At 43.1% G+C, this 24,665-nt stretch overlaps 1 protein-coding gene across 1 annotated transcript; it reads left to right on the top strand.

The window, feature by feature from the left end:
- The first annotated feature begins 627 nt into the window (after nt 1–627).
- Nucleotides 628–24,393, top strand: LOC120946807 (pancreatic lipase-related protein 2-like). The gene is made up of 13 exons (XM_040361525.1): nt 628–679; nt 3,311–3,359; nt 4,849–5,000; nt 7,140–7,256; nt 7,332–7,466; nt 9,335–9,440; nt 12,652–12,768; nt 13,150–13,266; nt 13,344–13,462; nt 16,611–16,737; nt 19,179–19,290; nt 19,948–20,115; nt 24,261–24,393. The coding sequence occupies exons 2-13, from the start codon at nt 3,311–3,313 to the stop codon at nt 24,355–24,357; spliced, it is 1,416 nt and encodes a 471-aa protein (XP_040217459.1). The 5' UTR covers nt 628–679; the 3' UTR covers nt 24,358–24,393.
- The last annotated feature ends 272 nt before the right edge of the window (nt 24,394–24,665 follow it).

Raw genomic sequence — 24,665 nt, 5'->3', positions numbered from 1 at the left:
ACGGAGGAATCCCTGCTGAGCCAAACGGGCTAACGGAGCGGATCAATACGGATCCGCTCCGTGTGAAAGAGCCCTAAGGCTGGGTTCACACTACTACACTACTTTCATCCTACTTTGCTCTGCTACATTGGTCCTACATTTATCCTACATTGGTCCTACATCCATCCTACTTTCATGAACAGGATACTACTTTGGTCCGACTTCAATGATATTCAATGGGCCTGAAGTAGGATCAATGTAGGACCAAAAGTAGTACAGGGAGCATTTTCAAAGTCGGACCAACTTGTGTAGGACGCTACAAGACGCTCTCATAGGGAAACATTGAACACAGAGCAAAGTAGGATGAAAGTAGTGTAGTAGTGTGAACCCAGCCTGAACCAGAGAGTGCAAAATCTGGTGCAGCTGTACACAACAGTCAATCAGCTTCTACTTCTGCTTGTTCAATTAAACTTTGACCAAAAACCTGGAAGCTGATTGGTTTCTATGTAGAGCCGCTCCAGATTTTGCACTCCCCAGTTTTTGTAAATTAACCCCATAGTGTCTGGGCTGTATGGATGAAAACCTTCACACCTGTGGCCAATTCTGGCTCTCATTGAGCTCGGTTCCACCCAGTGGAGAGCATTTATATATAACTGCTTGGAGAATGAGGAGATAATTGTTAGTTTTGAGGGTTACCAAGGTAAGGTTTGCACTGCCGGGTCTGACTGGTGGTTTTGCTGCTTGTGGATGTCTATGAGGTTGTACATGGTGGTCCCACATACAATGTGAATCTGTATGTAATGGACAGGATGCAGAGCCATGATGTGCAATGCTAGTCTCCATTGGGCACAGTCCTCATAGTTGGTATTTAATAACTCGTGCTGTTTACATTTTCTTGTCCACAAAAATGTCACCTGTACAGCTGGAATTGTATTGCTGTGGATGGAAAATCGTGTTCCTTTGCAGGCAACATAATTGCAGCAAAATGGCATGTTCCTTTATAGTGGGGAAACTGCTGCATGTGTACTTTTGGGCCCATTCCCATGCATTAGTGTAAAGTGAATGGGCTGCCATAACACAATGCATGTTTGGTGTGACACTGTCTGCATGCATTAATGCAATGCACAGGAATGGGGAAATGTGAATGTGCCTTCAGACATGGTGTATATTAGAGCTGCATTACCTTAGTTTGGATTGTACTCACCAGGAAGCCATCACTGCACACCACCAATCATGAGGCATTTCCCTGCCCACAGCTGCACATGCTGCCTATGATTGGAGCTGTGCAGTGACGGCTTCCTGGCGGGTATGATCCGAACACGCCTGAGCTTATCCCTAGCCTTAGCATGTTGGGATTCTAAATCAATGGCACCACAATGCATGAATACATGTAACCAGGGCATTTCTGCAATGCACAGTGTTGCAGATCTTTGTAGTTGGCCTTCCTTCCCACCATGGTTCATCTTCCAGCTGTGTATGTGGGGTACTTTATGGTTCCTTCCAGTGATGGAGTATTGCTTTCCACTTTTTAGGTGAGAGGTGACCAATGGAACTTGTGCTTGATCTCCGAAGCGTGATTTGTGTTCAGGTTGCTCTTCAGGTGTTGTATTGCCTGCTTTAACCACTTAATTCCAGCACTAGTATGTCATGGGGCCCTCGCAGAGTGGCCCTATTCACTTGATGACAAACGGGATAACGCCTGCCGCTGCAGTTAAAGGGGGGGGGGGGTGCAGCAAGCTTTAACAAAGATGTTTGCAGAGGTTTAGGCAAGCTTTTGAGCACCCTTGTTAAAGTTTTTAAAGCAGATGTTCTCTTTTTTTTTTTTTTTTTTTATTAATCATCCCTTCCTGAATGCCTTTAACTTTCTTCTGAAAAGTGATAAATCATGGATCACTTTTCGGGGGAGGGGGAGCAGTAAACACTACTGCTAGTGTGAAAGGAACCTTAAAGGGGTTGTAAACCCTTGTGTTAACCTTTAAATGCATTAAGGTGAAAGAACCCCCCCCCCCCCTGTTTAAAACTTTAAACAGGGGGCTCCTGATTGACAGCAGTGGGAGCCAATCCATCAAATACAAAGATGTAGGGGCAGTGCCGAGTCTGGCATTCGGGTCTATGGATGCAAATGCTGTGCTCCGGAGAGCACGGCCGCAAGGGAACCCCCTTCTCCTAGGGGGTTATCGGATGCGGGGAGGAGCTGCTGAGGGACCCAAGAAGTCAAGGATCGGGGCCACACTGTGCAAAAGGAGCTGCACAATGAAGGTAAGTATGACTTGTTTTTTGTTTTTTAAAGCTCTACAATCACTTTAATGTAAGGTTCCATGTACACGGGATGTTTTTACAACTGCTCTTAAATTATTAAACTTGACAGATAGTAACCCACTATAAAACTTCCGTTTTACTGCGTTTGCGTTTAGAAGTGGTGTGTGTGTGTGTGTGTGTGTGTTTTTTTTTTTTTTTTTGCCTATGAATGAACGTTTGGCGTCTAAAATGTGGAAAGCTTCTGCGTCTGAACCCATTTTTTTGCTTTCGAAGAAACTGCCTAAACAGCAATAAACGAGACTGTGTACATGGTCACATAGGATAACATTGAATGAGTTCAGGGGCAGTTGAAAAAAGTGTCCAACTGCCTCTGAATGTACGTTTAGCAGCGACTGTATACATGGGGCATAAGAGACTGATATGACTGATTCAGTGTTCTTTGTAAAGCACTGCGGTATATGCTGGAGATAAACTTCTTGGTTTTTACTTGGATAACATATTCAGTTCTAGTGCCATAAAATATTACTGTATACCTTTTTTTTTAATACTGATTTGCATGGACCTTAAAAAGGTTGTAAAAGTTTTCTATGCATTAAGGTGAAAAAACATTTATGTATTGGCGGCCCCCCTTTACTTACCTGACCCTTCGAAAGTCCCACTCCGTGAACGCGCAATCTTCTGGGCCGTCTTCCCGGGTCATTCATTGGTTGATTGAAAGCAGCGCAGCCATTGGCTTGCGCTGTTGTCAAATCACATCCAATGATTCGGTGGGCGGGGCAGAGTGATACAGTGAGCGGCTATGGCCGCCGGCTCTATCACGGGAGCACGCCCGCAAGCACTCAACACCATGCGAGCTCAGTCGCATTAAGGTGTTGAGTCCTTGCAGGGAGAGCCTCTGAGGGACCCCAGAAAACCAGGTTTGGGGTCACTCTGTGCAAAACGAGCTGCACAGTGGAGGTAAGTATAACATGTTTGTTATTTAAAAAAAAAAAAAATACCTTTAGTGATCCTTTAAGTACATGTGCTGGTATACAGTCTTGGTAGATTACTAATGTTTTCTTAAATTTTGCAGATGATTGACAAGCTATTACTGGTGCTCTCCATCGCAGCCACTGCAACAGGTGTGTTACTGTATGAGACCATTTCAAATGTTACTAATGCAAATTTCCTTATAGTAATCTCTGCTCCTCCCACAATGGGGAGATTTCCCTGCAGTATAGAATATCAAACACACTCAATAGTGTGTGTGTGTGTGTGTGTGTGTGTGTGTGTGTGTGTGTGTGTGTGTGTGTGTGTTCTTTATTATTTTTTGTTTACATTTTTGATGACTGCATAGGGTACTATGGTTACCCCTTACTCATTCACATTGAGGGGGTGGCATCTGGGAGCCCCCTATTAAAGGGGAATTTCAAATTTTGATGCCCGCAGACCCAAACAGCTGGCCAGGGTTGTGGGTGAACAGGCCCTTGTTTCATCAAGGTAATTCCCCATTATAGGGGCACATGGCTGAGTATGGTTTCTTCCTGGACTGACAAACTACATGCTCTGTTAATGGTCTGGTATGCATTTCTGAGGGGGACCCCACTTTTTCTTCTGGGGTTCCTCCTTAAAATTCAGAGGGTCTGGTATAGAATTTGGGGACTGTTTTGTGTGGGATCACTCCTAAAAATCATACCAGTCCTGGTATGAATTGGAGGTTGGGTACCCTTTGCCAGTTCTAGTGTTTGGTTATCTATAATCCTATACCAGATGACACTCCTCTAGGATAAAGGTCTGGTGTAGATCAATGGAATCCCAGACACTTTGTTAACAAATAGAATGAAGCATCAGGGAGCTGTCACTTTGTTAATCTCACTACCTGCGGACCTTCCGCCTGAAATGTACTGTGGACAGGCACCCCGTATAGGCAAAGACCTACTGGTAGGTAGCTGCCTGTTTCCGGATTAAGGGCCGGTTCACACTGCTGCGTGGTGCAAAATCACATGTGAGTTGCAGTGCAAATCACATGCGATGTCCGTGCAACGTGATTTCAGCCATACAGGCTGAAATCGCATTGCATTCGGGCTAAACTCGCACAGGACCTTTTTGGTCCACACCAGAATCGGATCCCATGGGTGTTTACAATTACCAGTTTAAGTAGCCATGCTAAATGGCCTGGTCGTGAGTGGGTAAAATCCTACAGAAGTGGTTCATCGGCCACCACACATGTCCATGCCGGTCTGTGTGCTGAGAATGCGCTCACTATGCACTCCCAGCCCACTGACCCAGCTGTTGGAAGCTTCAATTAAGAGCTGTGGAAGCTGGTAATGGGCTCCCAATCATGTAACGGTTTGAGGTGCCGTCACATGATGGAAGCACTTGAAGTGCTGCTGAGAAGTGAGTTTTAAGAGGTGAAAAATAAGTCTTAACATTAAACTAGTCATAAACGAGAACTAAACTTTTGTCAGTCCTCCAAAAAAAACTCTTAAAACATGTTTAAAACAGAAGGCTGGGAACTTTCCTGTGCAAAAGGCTGATGGTTCCTCAGTGGCTTTCTCGGTACAGATTGTGTTCAGATATGATGTGTGATGGCATAGACTGTGCAAATACTTAACGTGTATATGTTCCCAGCGAAGGAAATCTGCTATAGGAAGCTGGGATGTTTCACAGATGGCCCCCCATATTCTGATACTTTGGAAAGGCCTTTTAGTTGCTTGCCGTGGCCCCCGGAGGTGATTGGTACTCAGTTTCTGCTCTTCTCTAGAGTTCAAGACGCGTTTAAGGTATGTTTACCTTTGAATCTATAGATTACTGTCTTAAAGCTGAAGTTTAACCTGCCTCTCCTTGTGCCTTCTACCCTCTTAATCAGCAATCTAATTACAATTTTTTTTTTTTATTATTGAATGGGTTACTGGTAGACCTGTGTAATTTGGTCTGTTATGAATCAAAATTCCGAGGAAATTTTCGGAAACGCGGATGTACCCGAATTTCACAAACATTTCAACAAAATCTGAGTTACAACAAAGCAAATTATCCACATTTAAATTACAATAAATACAGTAAGGTATAAAATTGAAATAGGATTTCTACTGCTTTATAGAGTAGAAAATGGAATATAGCCATCTCCTGATATTCTGATTTTGAATTTCAAATAGAATAAAGAATATACTGTAGCTGTCTGTCCAAACTTGAATTTCAAATCCATTTCAAACTACAAATATACAAAAAAAAGATTTAATTCCAAAAACAAATCATGCTAACATGAATATGGCAAAACCAAATAACTTTACAGCTGAATCCAAAACCAATTTTTTTTTTTTTTCTAGTCACTGGGTCTCTCCTTCTCTAAGCAGTGCAGGTGGATCATGGCTGGTGGCAAGGGCTGACAAGGTGCTGTACAAGGCTTCCTTAAAACATGCCCTGACCATGCCAATGCAAGCGTCACTACTGGCTTCGAGACACAAACTACCATGTCATGCTCCAAAACGTCTACACTTGTCTTCAAATATTTGAGGCCATGGTTCCTTCGCTATTGGTTAAACCCCTAAATATGGCATTCAAGAGGCCAATGCCCTCTACGCAGGCAACACCCCCTATTCCTTGAATGAGTTCATCAAAATATATCACAATCCAGCAGAACATGGCTTCACCTGTATAAGACTTACTCAATTCATCGCCAAAAACCATACTCCCGATGACTTCTACACCCACCCTATGCATAAAACTAAAGAGATTTCCCTTTACAACACCCTGCAGGGCAAAAGCACCTTTAGCAAAACCAACCCCATGTTAAAGTGGGAACGGGACCTTGAAACATCATTCTTTCTCACCAACAGTGGTGTGCTGCATTTAGTTCCATTGCTAAAGCATCACACTGCACCAGCTACCAATCGGTAACAATCAAACTTGCCAACAGATGGTTCTACAAATCATTTAGGTTAGCTAAATTCTCTCCCTCCATGTCCCCTCTGTGCTGGCGAGTGTGAACAAGTTGGGAATCTCATACATGTTTTATGGAAATGTCCTAATCTCTCCAACTTCTGGACCCGTGTTTTCCACCTACTCGCTACTTGTACAGGTATCCTAATTAAACCACAATCTGCCTTGGCCCTGCTTTAACATTGGTATTGACCGCTACCCTCCCTCATACCAACCTGTGGTCACCCATTCTTGAAGCAGCCAGACCCTCTATCCTCAAATGGAAAACTACCCTATCTCCTAATAATTCAGAAGTAGTGACCATGGTCAATGCCAACTACACCTTTGAACACCTCCATTGCATATTTAAAGCCGTTTATTGCCATTTTCTTGAACTCATGATGCATCTGGGTTAACAAACTATCATGCCCTGTATAACTTGGATAACTTTAATGAAGACGTTAATATATGTATTGTAAATGCTTGCCACTCTCGTAACCTCAGTGGATGTTGGCTTTCATCCTTGAGCCATATGTTTGCACTGTGTACCATGTTATGTATGTTTTATTGTGATGCCTATCCTTGTTCCCTATAAAACTCAAAACATATTGATACAAAAAAAGCTTCAGGGGGCAGGGCTGATTTATGGATGCAGCAGCATACATGGGTGTATTTATGGATGCAGCAGCATACATGCCTACATGGGTGTCCCCAGTGAAGCGCTTCCCTGGGGGGGGGGGGGGGCACTCGATGTGTGAGGGAGCGCCACTGAGGGACCCCAGAAAAGGATTACTCTGTGCAAACCCTTGCACAGAGGAGGAAAGTTTGACAGGTTTAAAAAAAGAGGTGCCTTCCCTAGTAAAGTGTAGAAACTTGCTCTAAGCCAAGCTAAAATCTGAGAAGCCTTGATGGACAAGGCTCATTTTATCGTGTGTGTGTGTGTGTGTGTGTGTGTGTGTGTGTGTGTGTGTGTCCATGAGTTTAAGACCTGTTTCTTACTTCAGATTGTGACTGTCAGGAATTTGTCGTCTTCAACCTTCAGTCCCAGTAAGAAGTCTTGCTTTATCATCCATGGATACCTAGATAATGGCTATGAGCCCTGGATTGTGGCAATGTGTAAGGTAGGTCTCAAATGGGCCCAGTATTCTGGGTCCCTCCAGAGGTATGGCATATTTGTAATAATGCTGGTTTCTTAGTCATTGCTCCAGGTGTCGGACGTGAATTGTTTCAGCGTGAACTGGAATTATGGTGCTCATGCTCTGTATCCCCAGGCTGCTAATAATGTCCGTGTGGTTGGGGCTGAACTGGCTTTCTTCATCGACTCTCTCTTGGTGGGTATTACCAGTTTTTTAAATGTGTAGTCATTCTATCTACAGGACCCCCTTTCACACTGGGGTGCCTTTCAGGCATTTTGGTGCTAAAAATGGTGCCTGAAAAATGCCTCCCCTGCAGCCCCAGTGTGAAAGCCCAAGTGCACACTGTAAGCAGCATATTTGGGGCGGTGTATACAGCGCTCCCAAACCACCCTGCCTATTGAAATGCATGGGCAGCGCTGTCGAAGCACCTGCAAAGTGATTTGGCAGCAGTGCTACACGGAGGCTTTTAAACCCTTCTAGGGGGTTAAAGCGCCCTGCTACTGCCCAAATGATGGTGCCAAAGCACTGCTAAAACTGGCTGCGCTTTACCGCTACCGCCTCAGTGTGAAAGGGCTAGTATTGTAACATTATGATGGGCTGCCCTTCCAAGTTTCCAACACTTTTTAATGAAAACTAATCTCTGGGTAATGAGTAGGTTGAAAGAGAAGCTATCCAGATATAAATTGGTTGATGGAAACGCATCACTCCTCAATAAGCTCTAGCATACAAGAGATGTCCTATAAGTTTTTAGCTAGGTGGTATCGTACACCGACAAAATTGGTTCAGATATATCCAACGGCAGATGTCAACTGCTGGAGGGGATGTAAACAGAGGGGGTCGTTCCTAAATCTATGGTGGTACTGCCCCAAGATTAAAACATTTTGGGAGGAGATGGCCCCCTGGATTAAAAGAATGACACTCAGACCTATAGAGTTCCCTCCACTACATTTTCTTTTCCACGGGATGCTGTTGTCTACAAAGTTCTATAAAAGAAGTGTCACTCCACATCTGCTAAATGCAGCAAAGGCATTAATACCTAGATATTGGAAACCATCAAGATGTCCTACTATAATGGATTGGACGATGGAGGTGGAGAGGATTCTGGAGGCAGAGAGATGGATACATATAGTTAAGGACCAACAGAATAAATTCAAAGATACATGGGCAGGATGGATATATCACTCCCCTGAGATAGGAATAGATTAGGTGGGGTGGAGGGGGGTTGGACTTTGGTATTTGGCGGGTACATATGTATGTCATGGTGAGTGCCACCGCCTCCCTTTTACACCTTACCCCCCCCCTTTTTTTCTGCTTTTTCTTTTATTTGGGGTTTACGGAAAATCACACATGGGAGTAATAAATCCACACAGTAAGGCGCTAGTAAGCAGTCTTCTTAATTTTTAATGGTGCACTGGATATTACATAATATTGCAATATAATAAGGGGCTTATAAGCGCCTTTTCTTAATGAGGGTTTTTTTTATTTATTTTTTTTTTTTTGAGAAGGAAAATAATTGTGTCCAGGGGAGGGGGGATACTATGTTGTATGATTTAAAGAGGGTAATTGTGTTGGTATGTTTATGTTGAGATTTGTGATAAAGAAAAAAAGGTGATTATAAAAATGTTTTATTGGAGTGGGGCATACAGTGCCTTTTCTTAAAGGTTAATGGACCTGGTCAGTCATGTGATCCTGACTTCCCTAATTAGTCACTCATTAACCTGTAATAAGCAATAGCTGAATACCTGCCTCTTCTGGCTGATTGCAGCAGTCAATAACTTTCTAGATGACGTGTAGTTTACTGCTGTACGGTGATCATGACTGAATATTCTATACATAGAAGTAATCAGTCGCTGCTTGCGTAAACCGTTTTTTTTGGGGGGGGGTTATCCACCATGGATAAAGAACAGTAAATTCAACAAAGAATATGACCTAAATGTTTAGTTGGGGGGGGGGGGGGGGGGGGGGGGTCCAAAAGCAAGAGAACCCAGGAAAAAGTTAGTGTTGACAAGCAGAAGGTATTACAGAAGGAAGCCGGGTTGATGGTCAATGTCTTTGCCTTTCAGGATGCAGACTACTCCCTTTCTGACATTTATCTCATTGGTCATAGTCTGGGGGCTCATGTTGTTGGGGAAGCTGGTAAAAGGCGGCCTGGAATAGCAAGAATCTCTGGTAAGTTTACGGAGGTCTGGTCAAAAAATGCCACAATCATACTCATAGGTTTGCAGTCTATTGCATTAGGGTGTGCACATCAAAGCTCGCACACGAGTGTCAGTAGGGCAATGGATGGTGTCAGTTTTTTTTTTTATTTGCATTTATTTTATAATTTTTCTTTTCTTTTTACAAATGTTTTAGGAGCAGTTAGGGGGCTTTGCTGAAATATCAGGGGTTTAACAGCAGAAATCTGTGCCACACAGGGGGATTAGGGTGTGCCCTGGCACACCCTGTGCCCATGATCATACTGCAGTGTCTGAAAATGTGTGAAGAGCAGTGGTTCTGGCCATATTGCTTTTTTGTACAGTAAAGGTCTACTAACTTTTGAAGTTCTGGAAGGTGGCACTCAATCTCCTGCTTCTAGAGTAAACTTTATATGGTATATTCCAGCCACTACATTTGTATTTTGGGTGGAGAAGAAAAGCAAGCACCAGTTTAGTCAAGTTTCTATTGCTGTAAGTGATTTCCTTTCAACAAGCGTTAAGCACAGTGATGCGAGTTTGGGACTTGCATCAATACTACAGATGGCCGTGACAAGGTACTGTCTGGTATGAAAAGACAAATTTATTACTAACCACATTGGGGACATTATCTGCATAATGCCAGAGGACAGTTTAAGTGCAACTTGCACGCTGCTTATAAAATCAGACCAATGGCAACTCATAAGGAAACAGGCAGAAATGCATGTAATGTAAGAACTCCAAGCTGACACTGTTGTCTTCTCAAGGCCCAGTGAGCTGCTTGTTACTGTCAGACTATTGCCACTGGGCGCCAGGTCAGCCAGTGTATATGGAAGGAGATGATGGCATAGCCAAAGTAGTGTGGCAATGAATTGAAAAGCTGCTGGCTTCTTGTCGAGCCCCTCTGTCCACCCCAACATGTGACATCTCCAGAGCTTCCAAAGCTATCATGTGCTTCTATAGATACCGGCTGACCCAACTTCTGGTGGTGGTAAGTGGTGCACTGGTTCTTGGTGCTGACAGCCATGTCAGCTTGGTATATCTTGCATTGCATATGCTTCTGCCAGTTTCCTTGTGAATTGCCATTTTGTCTGATTTTTGATGTAGCCCCCTCCCAGGTACATGCTAGAGTTGGATAAGTGTTGGCATGTTTGATTTAGTTCCCACACTATAGGCAGTGTGGCTATCATAATTTGTCTGTAAAAGCATAGTTTGGTTCACTGTACTCCAGTGAGCTGTGATTGTTTTAAGGTCTAATCTGGGTGCTCTGCTGCCAGTCTGTTGGCTCGCTTTGTATCCAGGTAACTTGAGAAGGTGTGGAGCTGTGCAGATGGTAGCATGAAAACAGCCCCAGCCTATCCTAAAGTGGCAGGCTGGGAGACTCTGTGTGTGTGTGTGTGTGTGTGTGTGTGTGTGTGTGTGTATATTCTGGGAGCACACGGAGCTCTGGGTCTTGTCCCAGAGTTGGAGTCCACCCTGAGGGGGGGGGGGTGTCTGCCATGAGGAGGCCTCAGGTGGGAGACCTGAAGGAAGATGCTGGGACCCAGGTGATTGGGAGAAGCTGAATGAGGGGAGCGGTCTGCCATATATTGGTCTCGCTGGAAGGAGGCTCTATCTGTCCTTGGACCATGTGGGTACAGACATTGAAAGATCTTGGGGACCTTGTGCTCTAGCTATTCTTCTGGTGCCTTGTTAGTCAGCTGTGGGCCTATTGCAGGGGACACCAGCTGGTGCCCTGAAGAGCTTAGTAGGAAGATGTCAGGACAAAGATGCTTTCCTCTAATGGCTCTACTTCTACTTAAGCTGAAGTCTACTGTTGTACAAGGCCTCACTTCATAGCTTGTCCTAAAGGAAAACGGTCCTCATTTGTACATATTTATCTTTTGAAGTATGCCACAACTTCTCTCATCCCTATTTAAAAGTTCTCCAAATATAAAAACCACAAACATGAGTGGTTTGAGCCTGTTGTGTGCCTGGCTGTGGGGGCAGAAGTTGGGGAGACCTGGGTAGCAATTCCTGTGGCTCCTACAGGTGTAGTGCCCCATTGCTTATGTTGCACTTAGATTGTGCCCTCTGGTGTCTGTTTCATCATACTACTAGGTGGAAATATTCCACAATCTGAGACCTTGATGGGTTATGAAGAATTTTGGAAGGCTTTTACCCATCATGGGCCCAATCTAACTTTATTTACAGTCATCTAAACACGTAGGTAATTTTTTATACTATTAACTTGTATTAAAGCCTAATATATGGCTAAAAAGATTTATTCGACAATTGTGCACTTGCAGCCATGTAGTAATGGTTTGGGAAAGGGCTTTTTTTCTGATTCAGCATGATTGTGTCCCTGTGTATAGCCAGCTCAATAAGACATGGTTTAACAAGTTTGTGGAAGACTACACAGAGCCCTGACCCCAACCCCACTGAACTACTGTCCTACATATTGCATATTGTCCAAGTTGCATCCTGTGTCCAGGTTACTAAAAGTGTGCGCCATGAGGTGGAGACCATTAATGAATTATGGAGTTTTTTCGATCAGTACCAGACACCCTCTAACCCAGTGTCTCCATGGGAACTGGCTTTTGTGCTGGTCCTTGGCCAGTATTTGAATATTAACTTGCGTTCTCAGACCAATCGCAGAAATTTAAAAATGTATTTGATTTTTACCTCAGCCATCTGGTAAGGTCAAGACTGTCAAACTGTGTGGGCTGTTAATAAAATAAATATTTCAGTTCCTCCGATTTTTTTCTAACCCAGTAGAACCTATTCCTTAACAGTTGGCTATTGGTACCATTCCCTTATGTGGTCAGTGTGATGAGACCCTTGCTCGCTCGGTTCTGCTCTCCCGACACTCCTCTTCTATTGGATCAGATTGCCGATTGCAACGTCTGATGGTCCAGTCATCCAAGGTTCCGGGATCCGAACTACTTAGCATTTCAATTGCCTGAGCTAAGCATTGAAGGGTCATTGTCCTATTGACCTAGTCAGGACAAAATAAACCACTTGTAATATGTCCCATCTCATGTAATACATGAATTATGATTTATCAGCCACCCTCTCCTGTGTAACAGATGTCAAGTAGAAACACTTTAGCATCCCAAGGTCCATGACAGTCAGCAAAGCATCCTGGGACTTGTAGTTTCTTACTAGGGGCTTTACTGGGGCTTTTTAAGTGTTATGAGTTTCACAAAGTCTGCTCTGATATATTGTAGGTCTGGATCCCGCTGGGCCGTATTTCCAAGATACACCACCCGAAGTCCGACTCAACCCCACAGATGCTGTTTTTGTTGATGTGATCCACACTAATGGCTGGTCTTTGCTGCATTTTGGTAAATAAAAATTGCTGTTTATCTGTTCTATGTCTTTCCTCCCTGCAAATTTGGTGCAACATTTGTCCTATCTTGTGACATGGACAGATTTCTGTTTTATAGTGCTAAGAGCTGTATCATTCATTCCCTCTATTTGGGCAATGTGTACATTCTGACTTATGCTATGAATTTTTACGTGCTCTAGAAAGTCCCATCTTGGCGATTCTTCAGTTTTGTAGGATTGCGACCTCCCACAACTTATAAATGTAGCTGGTCTGTCCATGCAAGTGGGTCATGAAGGAAGATGTCATTCCTAGCTAGACATTTTGTGCATCTTATGTAAATACTAAAACATTAACTTCAAGTTCTACGCTAAAATCTTCTAACACTAACTCTTTTCAGGGTTCGGTATGACTCAGCCTGTTGGTCATCTGGACTTTTATCCCAACGGAGGGCAGAGCATGCCAGGCTGTGATGAACTTTCTTTCTCATTCGGAAACATTGATGACATGTTTGATGGTAATTCAGAGGCGCATACAAAATTGTCTGTACCTCATCAGATTTCATTCTGACTGCTGGATTTGTTTTATTTCCAGAATTTGATGACAAGGTTACTTGTAACCATCGGAGAAGTCACCAGTTGTTTCAGGAAAGCATTTTGCAACCTTATGGCTTTATCGGCTACCCAGCAACATCATACAGTGCCTTCCAACAGGTAAGGGCAGCATAGGCATAAACGTGCAGTCATAAAGTTCTACTAGTTGAACTCTACCTGATGTAATACAATGTGGCAACTTTAATGTTCAGAGGCTAACTACATGGAAGATTCCCTGTTTACCTCTCTTGGACCCCACTGTATAACTAGCTAGCTGCCATAACTTTATTTTTTTTGTATATAGCGGTCATTTTGATGCCCACTAAAGTCGTCCCAGCAGCGGATTCGCCATGGGATCACTTTTATAGGCAGCCACCCCTTACCGTTAGTTTCCCCTTTTACACATGGCTCCAGGAAGTGGTGAAACTATCTGCTTCTCAAAAGCAATGGGCAGAAAGTCGAGTGAGGGCAAGATGGCCCCCACTTGACCCTATGCTCTTGGAGGACTGGAGCGACATCTGACATGCCTTCTTAAATTCCTTTTTAATGGGCATAATAAAAAAATAAAAAAAAATAAAAATTGAGGGACCATGAAAAAATAAAGTAAAAAGGTAAAGCAACATCTCCTCGCAGCAGAAGGAGGGCTGATCATTGGTGCCCTGATTATCAATGTAGCACCATCAGTGCTGCCTATTAGTGCCGCGTCATTGGTAGGGATGGTCCCGATGTTCACAGAACATATGGGGCGTTTGAGGGAAATTCGAGCACCCCAATAATGCACTGCGCAATCATGGCTGCCAAATGGCCAAAGCATGCACCTGACCTGCATGATTTGGCAAATCACAGTGCAATCTGTTGTGAGCCATGATTGGCTAAATTCACGGTGCCTTTAGCCAATCATGGCTCAGGGGGCCCCAAGTCCATGCCCCACACTATATGTTTGGGTACAGTGTTGCATGACATTCAAAGTGTGACAGCACTGAAAGCTGAAAATTGGCCTGGGCAGGAAGGGGGTGGAAGTGGCCAGTATTGAAGTGGTTAAAATAAAAGGGTAAAAAAATTACTAATTGTCATAATTGTCATAACAAGTATGTATGTCCTATTGCATGAATGCAGGATGTGTGGTTTATAAACAATTTCAGCAACTATAATATATGCAAATTATCATAAACAGTTCTTGCAGTAAGTGTGTGCATTCATATTACTGTACATATTCAGAAGATGTTGCATATTTCAAAAAATGTCTCGGCATAAATCCTCCTATGGTTTCTCTCCACCAGGGGCCCTCTTGGTTGAAACCTCCACTGTTATAGATCTATTGTTGGGTGACTTTTTTTTTTTCCTTTTAAGATGATCCTATGTTACGGGATTAGTCTTGCCTATGTTATGGAAATGTGTGCCTCCATAGTGTGAAATTGTATAAAGCACTTCATTTTTTGAGTTAAAACTACCGCACTTACACGAAGGCCCCATGTACACTGCTGCTAAACTGATGTTCAGAGGCAGTTGGACACTACTGCCCCTGAACTCATTCAATGTCATCCTATGACTGTAAACTCTCTCGTTTATTGCCGGTTTTGGGCAGTTGCGTTTTAACAGAACTTTTTTGAAAGCAAATGAGTTCAGACGAAGATTTCCACGTTTCAGATGCTAAATGTGGTACCCCGCGTTTTTCAGCGTGACGTTTATTGTCGTTTTTCGCCATTTAAAAAAGTGTAATAGTTGAACCTCGGATTACGAGCATAATCCGTCCCAGGAGTATACTCTTAATCCAAAGTACTCGCATATCAAAGTGAGTTTTCCCATTGAAGTCAAGGGGAAACGAAAATAATTCCGCATTGACTTTAACCACTTCCCGACCGCCGCATGTAGATATGTCGGCAGAATGGCACGGACAGGCACATCAACGTACCTGTACGTGCCTGCCTAGACATGGGTCGGGGGTCCGATCAGGACCCCCCCCCCGCTACACGCGGCGGTCGGGTTCCCTCGGGGAGCGATCCGGGACGACGGCGCGGCTATTTGTTTATAGCCGCTCCGTCACGATCGCTCCCCGGAGCTGAAGAACGGGGAGAGCCGTATGTAAACACGGCTTCCCCGTGCTTCACTATGGCGCTGCATCGATCGAGTGATCCCCTTTATAGGGGAGACTTGATCGATGAAGTCATTCCTACAGCCACACCCCCCTACAGTTGTAAACACACACTAAGTGTACACTAAATCCTACAGCGCCACCTGTGGTTAACTCCCAAACTGCAACTGTCATTTTCACAATAAAGAATGCAATTTAAATGCATTTTTTGCTGTGAAAATGACAAAGGTCCCAAAAATGTGTCAAAATTGTCAAGTGTCTGCCATAATGTCGCAGTCACGAAAAAAATCGCTGATCGCCGCCATTAGTAGTAAAAAAAAAATAATTAATAAAAATGCAATAAAACTATCCCCTATTTGGTTTGCGCAAAAATCGATAAACGCTTATTGCAATTTTGTTTACCAAAAATAGGTACAAGAATACGTATCGACCTAAACTGAGGAAAAAAATGTTTTTATATATGTTTTTGGGGGATATTTATTATAGCAAAAAGTATTGCATTTTTTTCAAAATTGTCGCTCTATTTTTGTTTATAGCGCAAAAAATAAAAACCACCGAGGTGATCAAATACCACCAAAAGAAAGCTCTATTTGTGGGGAAAAAAGGACGCCAATTTTGTTTGGGAGCCACGTCGCACGACCGTGCAATTGTCTGTTAAAGCGACGCAGTCCCGAACTGTAAAAACACCTTGGGTCTTTAGACAGCATATTGGTCCGGGGCTGGGTTAATGGGATGCAATATCAAATGGGGCCAGAGGTGGGGGGGGGCGCCAGAGCACCGAAAATGGGCGAAAAGGCCCAAGGACACTGGCTTGTTTCCTGCGACGCCGTACCTCAGGTAAAATAAGGGAATGCAGGCCTATTTTCAGCTCTGCTGAGCTTCTGCGCCCCTTACCTCAGGTCAAATAAGGTACTGTAGGCCTATTTAGCTTGAATTCTGCTAGTCTTGCAAGTCAACCCCCGCAAACCAAGTCGGCAAATCAAAACGCTCTCAAACCAAGTTATGAACAGCATGTAATGCACCATTTTATTGTGTAGGTTTAGTGTCACTTTAAAGATTGTCAAAGACGCACAATTATGATCCATGCAATCTATCCGACGAAAATGGCTTGTCTTTGCCTGAAGGGTGGGTGCATATTAAACTTGTAATCGTATTTGTACCTCTTCCTCTTTACAGGGTGCTGGGTTCCCCTGCAGCAACAAAAGCTGTGCCATCATGGGTTATTATGCTGATGGCTACACCCAAGATCCAACTATGAGATGGACCTTCTACCTTGTCACTGGAGACACCAACAACTTTCTACGTATGCACTTCCTTGACTGGTTTTACCCAAGCCTTTTAACGCCAATAAGAACATGCTATCTTATGTGGTGCAAATCTGGGCATTGTGTGCGTTTACCAAAAATGTGGTGATGCTTAGTTCCTTGTCCTCCCAACTTAAAGCGGGGGTTCACCCAATTTTTTTTTTTTTTTTTTTAACATTAGATTGAGGCTAATTACGGGAAGCACAATCAGGCTTTTTTTTTTTTTTTTTTTTTTTTTTTTTTTTAAATCAATGCAGTACTTACCGTTTTAGAGATGTTCTCTGCCGCTTCCGGGTATGGTCTACGGGACTGGGCGTTCCTATTTGATTGACAGCCTTCCGAATGTCGCATACAGCGCGTCACGAGTTGCCAAAAGAAGCCGAACGTCGGTGCGGCTCTATACGGCGCCTGCGCACCGACGTTCGGCTACTTTCGGCAACTCGTGACGCGATGTATGCGATGGCCGGAAGGCTGTCAATCAAATAGGAACGCCCAGTCCCACAGACCATACCCGGAAGCGGCAGAGAACATCTATCTCTAAAACGGTAAGTACTGCATTGATTTAAAAAAAAACACCCGATTCTGCTTCCCGTAATTAGCCTCAATCTAATGTTAAAAATTTTGTTTTTCGGGTGAACCCCCGCTTTTAAAGGGGGTTGTAAAGGTTTTTTTTATTTTCTAAATAGGTCCCTTTAAGCTAGTGCATTGTTGGTTCACTTGCCTTTTCCTTAGATTTCCCTTCTAAATGTTTTTTCTTTGTCTGAATTTCTCACTGTTTCTCCTCTGTAAGCTGTTCTGGCTGACTAACCACCACTTGGATGATGGTGGAAAGCTTACTGAGAAACAGGAAGTAAGAAATTCAGACAAAGAAAAAACATTTAGAAGGGAAATCAAAGGAAAATGTAAGTGAACCAACAATGCAGTAGCTTAAAGGAACCTATTTAGAAAATAAAAAAACTAACCTTTATAACCCCTTTAAAACTAATCTGAAGTGGTTAAATTCTTCCAAGTAATTTGAAGGACTTTTTTTTTTTTTATAAGCAGAACTAGTCTGTATCTGAGTACCACAAGCTGAAAATGCTAATTATTAACATCCATCTATGTCTCCATGCGTTATGTTTAAGAATTCTCTGTGAAAAACACACTCTTCAGATGCAGACACTTAAGTAAGGGCAGGTGATTCATATAGCATTTTACTTCCTGGACTCCATCTGCCCTTGGCTCAGGAATGAAGGCTCAAGGGTGCGCTTGGAAAAGAAAGCCCAATTGCACAATCTAAAAAGTGTATCAAACTATGTTGCTAAACACAAAAAATATGATTCTGTTGCATTAACAAAATTAAATGAAAAAAGCACTGCAAATCATAATGACCAAAATACTATTGTGGTGATTAACACATGAGTCCATTAAACTGTAAAAACAGTGAATTATTCTAGTCCATATGTATAAACACAGAAGTGCAAGAGATCCCATGTAGCATGAAACCATAAAATTTGAGTTGGTTAACTTCATACAATATCATCCGATATGCTGATAAAGTGGCCGCTTACCAGACAATATTGGGTGAATCTGCCCTTGGATGTTCCTCCCCTGGCACCTCGTAGAAAGATAGACCGTTGGTTCCAGAGTTCAACACTGCTGGTATGACTCCCGATCCAGCGTGCAGCTCGGCGCTCCTCCAGTTAAGGCAAAACCATTTAACAGGTAGGTGTACTTTCCACACAACCTTTAACTATTTCTCACGAGCCCACGGTCAATTACCAAGGAAGGAGACGAGAAGAAGAAACCTCATGGTGCAGTATTTCCTTGTAAAAATGTTTATTGCACTAGCTTCATTGTATACCGACGTCCATACAAACAGAAACGATATTTCAAAACCGCCACGGTTTGCACCAGCTGGCCGATATGTGATGATGTCAGACCCGTTTGCTCCACTGACGCGTTTCCCTGTCTAAGGATTCTACACCAGCAGGCCGAAGTATGAAGTTGACAAACTCAAATTTTATGGGATCTCGCTCTCCCTAAGGACACTTACCTGACTTAGGCGCCTGCGATGATGGCCCCCAAGATGCCGATCCCTCGATCATTGCAGGTTCCGCGCCACCATCCTCGCTAAGGGAAACGGGCAGTGAAGCCTTGCGGCTTCACTGTCCATTTCCTACTACGCATGTGCGAGTATCACGCCGATTTGTGAATGGGTGGCTGCTCTCTGGGATTGCGCCCCATTCACCAGAAGACAACACGAGGATGCGGAAGACCCACCGTGGATAAGGGTGGAATTCCACTTTAAGCTGAAAATAAAATGTCAATTTGGAAATTCCTGAAGGCTAAAATATCTACCTTTCGTATCTTAGAAGTGTCCCCTTGCAGGGTGCTGTAGAGGGGGGGGGTTTACCATCCATAATGCCATTTGCCTAACTGGAGAATTTCTTATTTCTAGGCTGGAGGTACCACGTATCCATCACAATTGCTGGGTCAGAGTTTGTTTTGGGGTCTCTTTCAGTGTCTCTCTGTGGAAAGAAAATATGTTCCAGTCGGTATGAAATTTATAGGTAGGATTGTGTCTTTATATATCTGTTGCTGGTATGAGACATATTTAAAGATTTGTCAGAATCCTTGGCCTAGCATGGCTTAAAGTATTGATAGACTTGAATGCAATTTAAGTCCTGATTTGCAGACATGTTCAATTTTGTTACAGATCAAAATTCATACAACATTTTTCGGAGATTCCGATGTTTCCAAATTGCAATGGTAGCAAGTTTCAAATCCAAAATAATAGTGAAATATTGTGTTTCTTCTCTATAGAATGCATAAGCCAATGATCTACTCTGCTTACTAAGCATCACCACTTCTGGGGGTTTAGGCAATGGCCCTTCCAGTCCTCTAATGGATTTACTGTACCCCCAGGCTTGCAAAAAAGACAATGTAGTATTTGTAGATGCCAATCTACTGGATGTGTCTCACTGACTTGAATCTGACACAATACAGCAGTAAAATGGCTTTCCAGTACTATAAAGCTGGCCCTGTCTTTGTAATGGGCAACTCTGACCAACTCCAAGTAAAAATGAATCCATAATTGTCAATGGATTTTCAAATTTGAACACTAAGGTTTTTCATGTTTAAGTGTTCTCAGGAAATGCACTTCAAATTAACACGTTTTTCCTTTTTTAAAAGGATGACTGGTAAGTAACTCTTTGCTTTGTTTGCAGTGGACTCCTTCGTTCTGGTTCAACGTACTCTTCTTTCATTGATGTGGAGTTAGATGTCAAGCCCATCCAGAAGGTGGAATTCATTTGGCATAAAATGGCACTCTACTTCCTACATCCCAAACTAGGTGCCTCGGCTGTCGTTGTGCAATATGGACCAAGTGGGGCGATGTATGTATCGTATACAATTTCTCACATCTCTTTGCCGCTGTATACCAGTTTCCTGCTACAGGGCAGCAGCTGTGCGTGATTCTGCATTTCCACCTGCACGGGGTGCGCACCGCCGGCGTGCCACGTCTGCTGTGAATCTTAACAGCAGAAGGCGATCTGCGGGTGCGGGAAACTGTTTTTTGGCACCCGCCGATCATCAGGCTGCTCCCCATTTTGCCTTGTTTACATGGTAAAAACAGATCACCGTTCTGATAGGGGAAGGGATGGATTCTGTGAAAGCAGCACATACTGTATACACTGCTTGCCCTAAATACTTAATTCCTTCCAGGCCAGTGTCATTAGTACAGTGACTGTGCATATTTTTAGCACTGATCACTAATGGTTCCTGCAAAGTGTCAGTGTCTTATTGTTGGCCACAATATCTAGAAGTCCCTTTTTATTGCTGCCATTACAGTATAAAAATAATTCATAACTATACCCTATAGTTCGTAGATGCTATAACCTCTTGCGAAAACCAATATATACACCCATTGGAATTCTTTTTACCAAAAACATGTAGTAGAATACATATTGGCCTAAATTTTATGAAGGAATTTTGTGTGTGATATAAAAAAAATTAAACGTGTGTGCGTGTGTACACATACATATTCTATTTATTTTTAAGAGCATAAATGTAGTTGTGATCAAATGCCATCAAGAGCTCTTTGTGGGGGAAAAAAAAATTAAATACCGAGCATCCAGAAAGTATTCACAGCACTTCACTTTTTCTGCATGTGTGACGATCCCTTGTCCTCAACAGGACTATGTCCATCGTAAATGCTTCCTTTGTCTAGAACCAGCACTATTCAAGACCCTTTAACCCACCCAGTCACCAACTGTCCTATAGTGTACAGTAAAAACAGACTCTTTATTAAAGCCCATATTACAACAGATGTACAACTTGGACACCCCCCCCCCTGGATTTAGGGCGGAGTAAACTTCATTAGTAAACGGTCTTATCAGCAGGGAGAGCTGTTGGAGCACCCCCTCTCTACCCCCATTCTTTGAAATACTCTTATAAGAGCCTAGCAGTCTTAAAAGTGAAGGATATTGCTCAATCATTAATGTCCCAAGTGAAAAGATCCCCTTCACTTTAGCACAAACCACACACAGAATCCAGGACAACAGTGTCGAAAGGGAATTCTGAGTCTGTGTGGTTGTACTGTGAGTTGGGTTAGGCAGACCCAACTGGAGTTCTGTTACCCTGTGCCCTAAATGGACACAGGGTTACTTGCACATGGGGGGACCATGGGAGCTGGACTAGGAGCTTCCAGTGCTCTCCAAGGTAAGCTGGGCTCCACAAGCCCCCCACCCACAATGACTTCTGTCACAGCATGTTGGAGCCTTATTCCAAAATCCATTAAATTAATTTTCCTCAAAATTCTACAAACAATACCCCATAATGACGAGGTGAAAGAAGTTTGTTTGAAATCTTTGCAAATTTATAAAAAATAAATAAAAATCCCATGTACAGAAGTATTCACTGCCTTTGCTCAATACTTTTGGTGAAGCACCGATTACAGCCTCAAGTCCTTTTGCGTATGATACTACAAGTTTGAAACACCTATTTTTGGGCAGTTGCTCCCATTTTTTTGCATGACCTCTCAAGCTCCATCAGATTGGATGGGGAGCGTTGGTGCACAGCTATATTCAGCTCTCTCCAGAGATGTTCAATCGGGTTGAAGTCTGGGCTCTGGCTGGGACATTCAGAGTTGTCCCATAGCCACTCCTTCTGTTATCTTGGTTGTGTGCTTATGGTTGTTCTGTTGGAAGATGAACCTTTTCCCCCAACCTGAGCTCTGGAGCAGGTTTTCATCAGAGATGTCTCTGTACATTTCTGCATTCAAAGTCCCCTTGATCCTGACTAGTCTCCCAGTTCCTGCTGCTGAAAAACATCCCCACAGCGTGATGCTGCCACCACCATGCTTCACTGTACCAATGGTATTGGCTAGGTGATGGACAGTACCTGGTTTTCTCAAAACATGATGCTTACCATTCAGGCCAAAGTGTCCAATCTTGGTTCTCATCAGACCAGAGAATTTTGTTTTTCATGGTCAGTCCTTTAGATGACTTTTTTGGCAAACTCCAAGCTGGTGTGTGTGTGTGTGTTGGCTTCCGTCTGGCCACTCTACCATACAGGCATGATTGGTGGAGTGCTGTAGAGATCCTTCTACTGGAAGGTTCTCTCTCCAGAGAAATGCTGGAGGTCTGTCAGTGACCCCCCCCCCCCCCCCGATCACTCCGTTTGGATGGGTGGCCCACTCCAGGAAGAGTCCTGGTGGTTCCAAACTTCCATTTACGGATGATGGAGACCACTGTGCTCATTGGGACCTTCAATGCTGCAGAAATGTACCATTCTCCCAGATCTGTGCCTTGATACAATCCTGTCTGAGGTCTACAGACAAATTCTTGGACTTCATGGCTTGATTTGTGCTCTGACATGCACTGTTAACTGGGGACCTTATATAGGCAGGTATGTTCCTTTCCAAATCATGTCAGTCAACTGAATTTACCACAGGGGGACTCAATCAAGTTGTGGAAACATCTTGAGGATGACCAGTGAAAACAGGATGCACCTGAGCTCATTTTGAGTGTCACGACAAAGGCTGTGAATATGTATGTACGTGGGATTTTTTTAAAAACTTTTTTTATTAAATTTGCAAAAATTTCAAAACTTGTTTCACAAGTATTGCTTGTAGAATTTTGAGGGAAATAAAGAATTTAATGCCTTTTTGGAATAAGGAGTTCCTAATCGTTCTCAACTCTTTCCAAAACTTCAACTAAAGTATAACTAAAAGCGCAACTTTTTTAAAACTGTTGGAAGCCAACAGCATTCTGTAAATAAGTTGGCTGCTGACATGGGTCTATAAAAATTGGCAGCTAAGAGGGACTATTTTTTAATTAGAGGATGGATTTCTGGCTTCTAAGTAATTTAGCTTTGTGATCTGTTTATACAGTAGCTCTAAAGGTGGCGTTCTAAGAACACAGAAGAGTTTGCCTTAAAGAGGTTGTAAAGGTACAATTTTTTTTTTTTTTTTCCCTAAATCCTTCCTTTACCTTAGTGCAGTCCTCCTTCACTTGCCTCATCCTTTGATTTTTGCTTTTAAAATGTCCTTATTTCTTCTGAGAAATCCTCACTTCCTGTTCTTCTGTCTGTGACTCCACACAGTAATACAAGGCTTTTACCCTGGTGTGGATTTACCCTGGTGTGGATTTACCCTTGGACTACAGGATGCTCTCTACGTTAAAGATAAAGGAGCTGCGTGTTGGTGTTCTGACTCTCCTGTAGTTCAAGGGAGGGGGCGAGCACAACACTCCACACCAGGAAGAAAGCCTCGCATTACTGTGTGGAGTCAGACAGAACAGGAAGTGAGGATTTCTCAGAAGAAATAAGGACATTTTAAAGGCAAAATCAAAGGATGCGGTAAGTGAAGGAGGACTGCACTAAGGTAAAGGAAGCTATTTAGGGGGAAAAAATTGTACCTTTACAACCCCTTTAAATTTCACTAAGACTTTGTTTTGGCTATGGTAGTAAATTGTACCTTATCCAGGGGAGATGGGACAGTTTCTTTTGCTGATCTGTTGATCAATATTTTGACTTTATGCTGAATTGGCCTGCAAAACATAAAAAAAAGGGGGGTGAAGTAGCAAAAAAGCAACTTCACTTTTTTTTACATATGACTTAAGTGCCATAGATGTTGGCCTAGACCAGTGGTCTTAACTGCCACCAGGGGAGGATGTGGCTCTTTGTTTGCCTTTATCTCGCCCTTGGGGCACCAATCCTCCCACTGATGCAAGCAATTCTGCTCACTGATGCAAATAATGGGGCACTATTCCTCCCACTGGCACCAAGGATGGGGCACTATTCCTCCCACTGTTGCCAGGAATATCTCCACCCCCCCCAACTGGCCACAGTTCGGCCCCTGTAAAGTCTGAAGGACCATAAACTGGGCCTTTGTTTAGAAAGTTTGGAGACCCCTGGCCTAGACTCTGAAATCTGGTGTGTTTATGCTTTAAAAGCTTCATTTCTAATTAAAAAAATGCAAATATACCTTGTATCTTCTTTAAAACGACACTTCTGGTTCATGCTGCATGTTCTTTTCCAGGTGCATGTTTTGTGCAGATGACCTGACTGAAGAAGATGAAAACCAGACTCTGGAAAAATGTTCCTTATCCCATCCTTTGACTTTTATAGATGGCTAATGGAAGAAATAAAAACCATGATTGTAAAGTCTTGTATCAAAGTCTAAACTTGTTTGCTCTTATATAGTCGTGTCATGGGCAGCAACTATAGAACACATTGGCCACAGTATACCTGTGACAAGGTGTGTACATTTTGACTCCAGGATTTGCTTGGGTCCATCCCTTCCAATACTCATTTTTGTGTGCTAGATGTTTCACTAACCAATAGGAGGTCCACAAGATGGGTGTGATGGGGCCAAGCTTGACTTGCAGGAAGTCTATTTGAATCTACGTTCTATGGGCAAAAGATTGTGGCCGAGTGATCAAAT

Source organism: Rana temporaria, chromosome 8 (assembly GCF_905171775.1).
Source record: "Rana temporaria chromosome 8, aRanTem1.1, whole genome shotgun sequence".
Taxonomy (NCBI): domain Eukaryota; kingdom Metazoa; phylum Chordata; class Amphibia; order Anura; family Ranidae; genus Rana; species Rana temporaria.
Note: the sequence above shows the minus strand (reverse complement) of the source record. Positions and strands in the feature narration are given on the sequence as shown.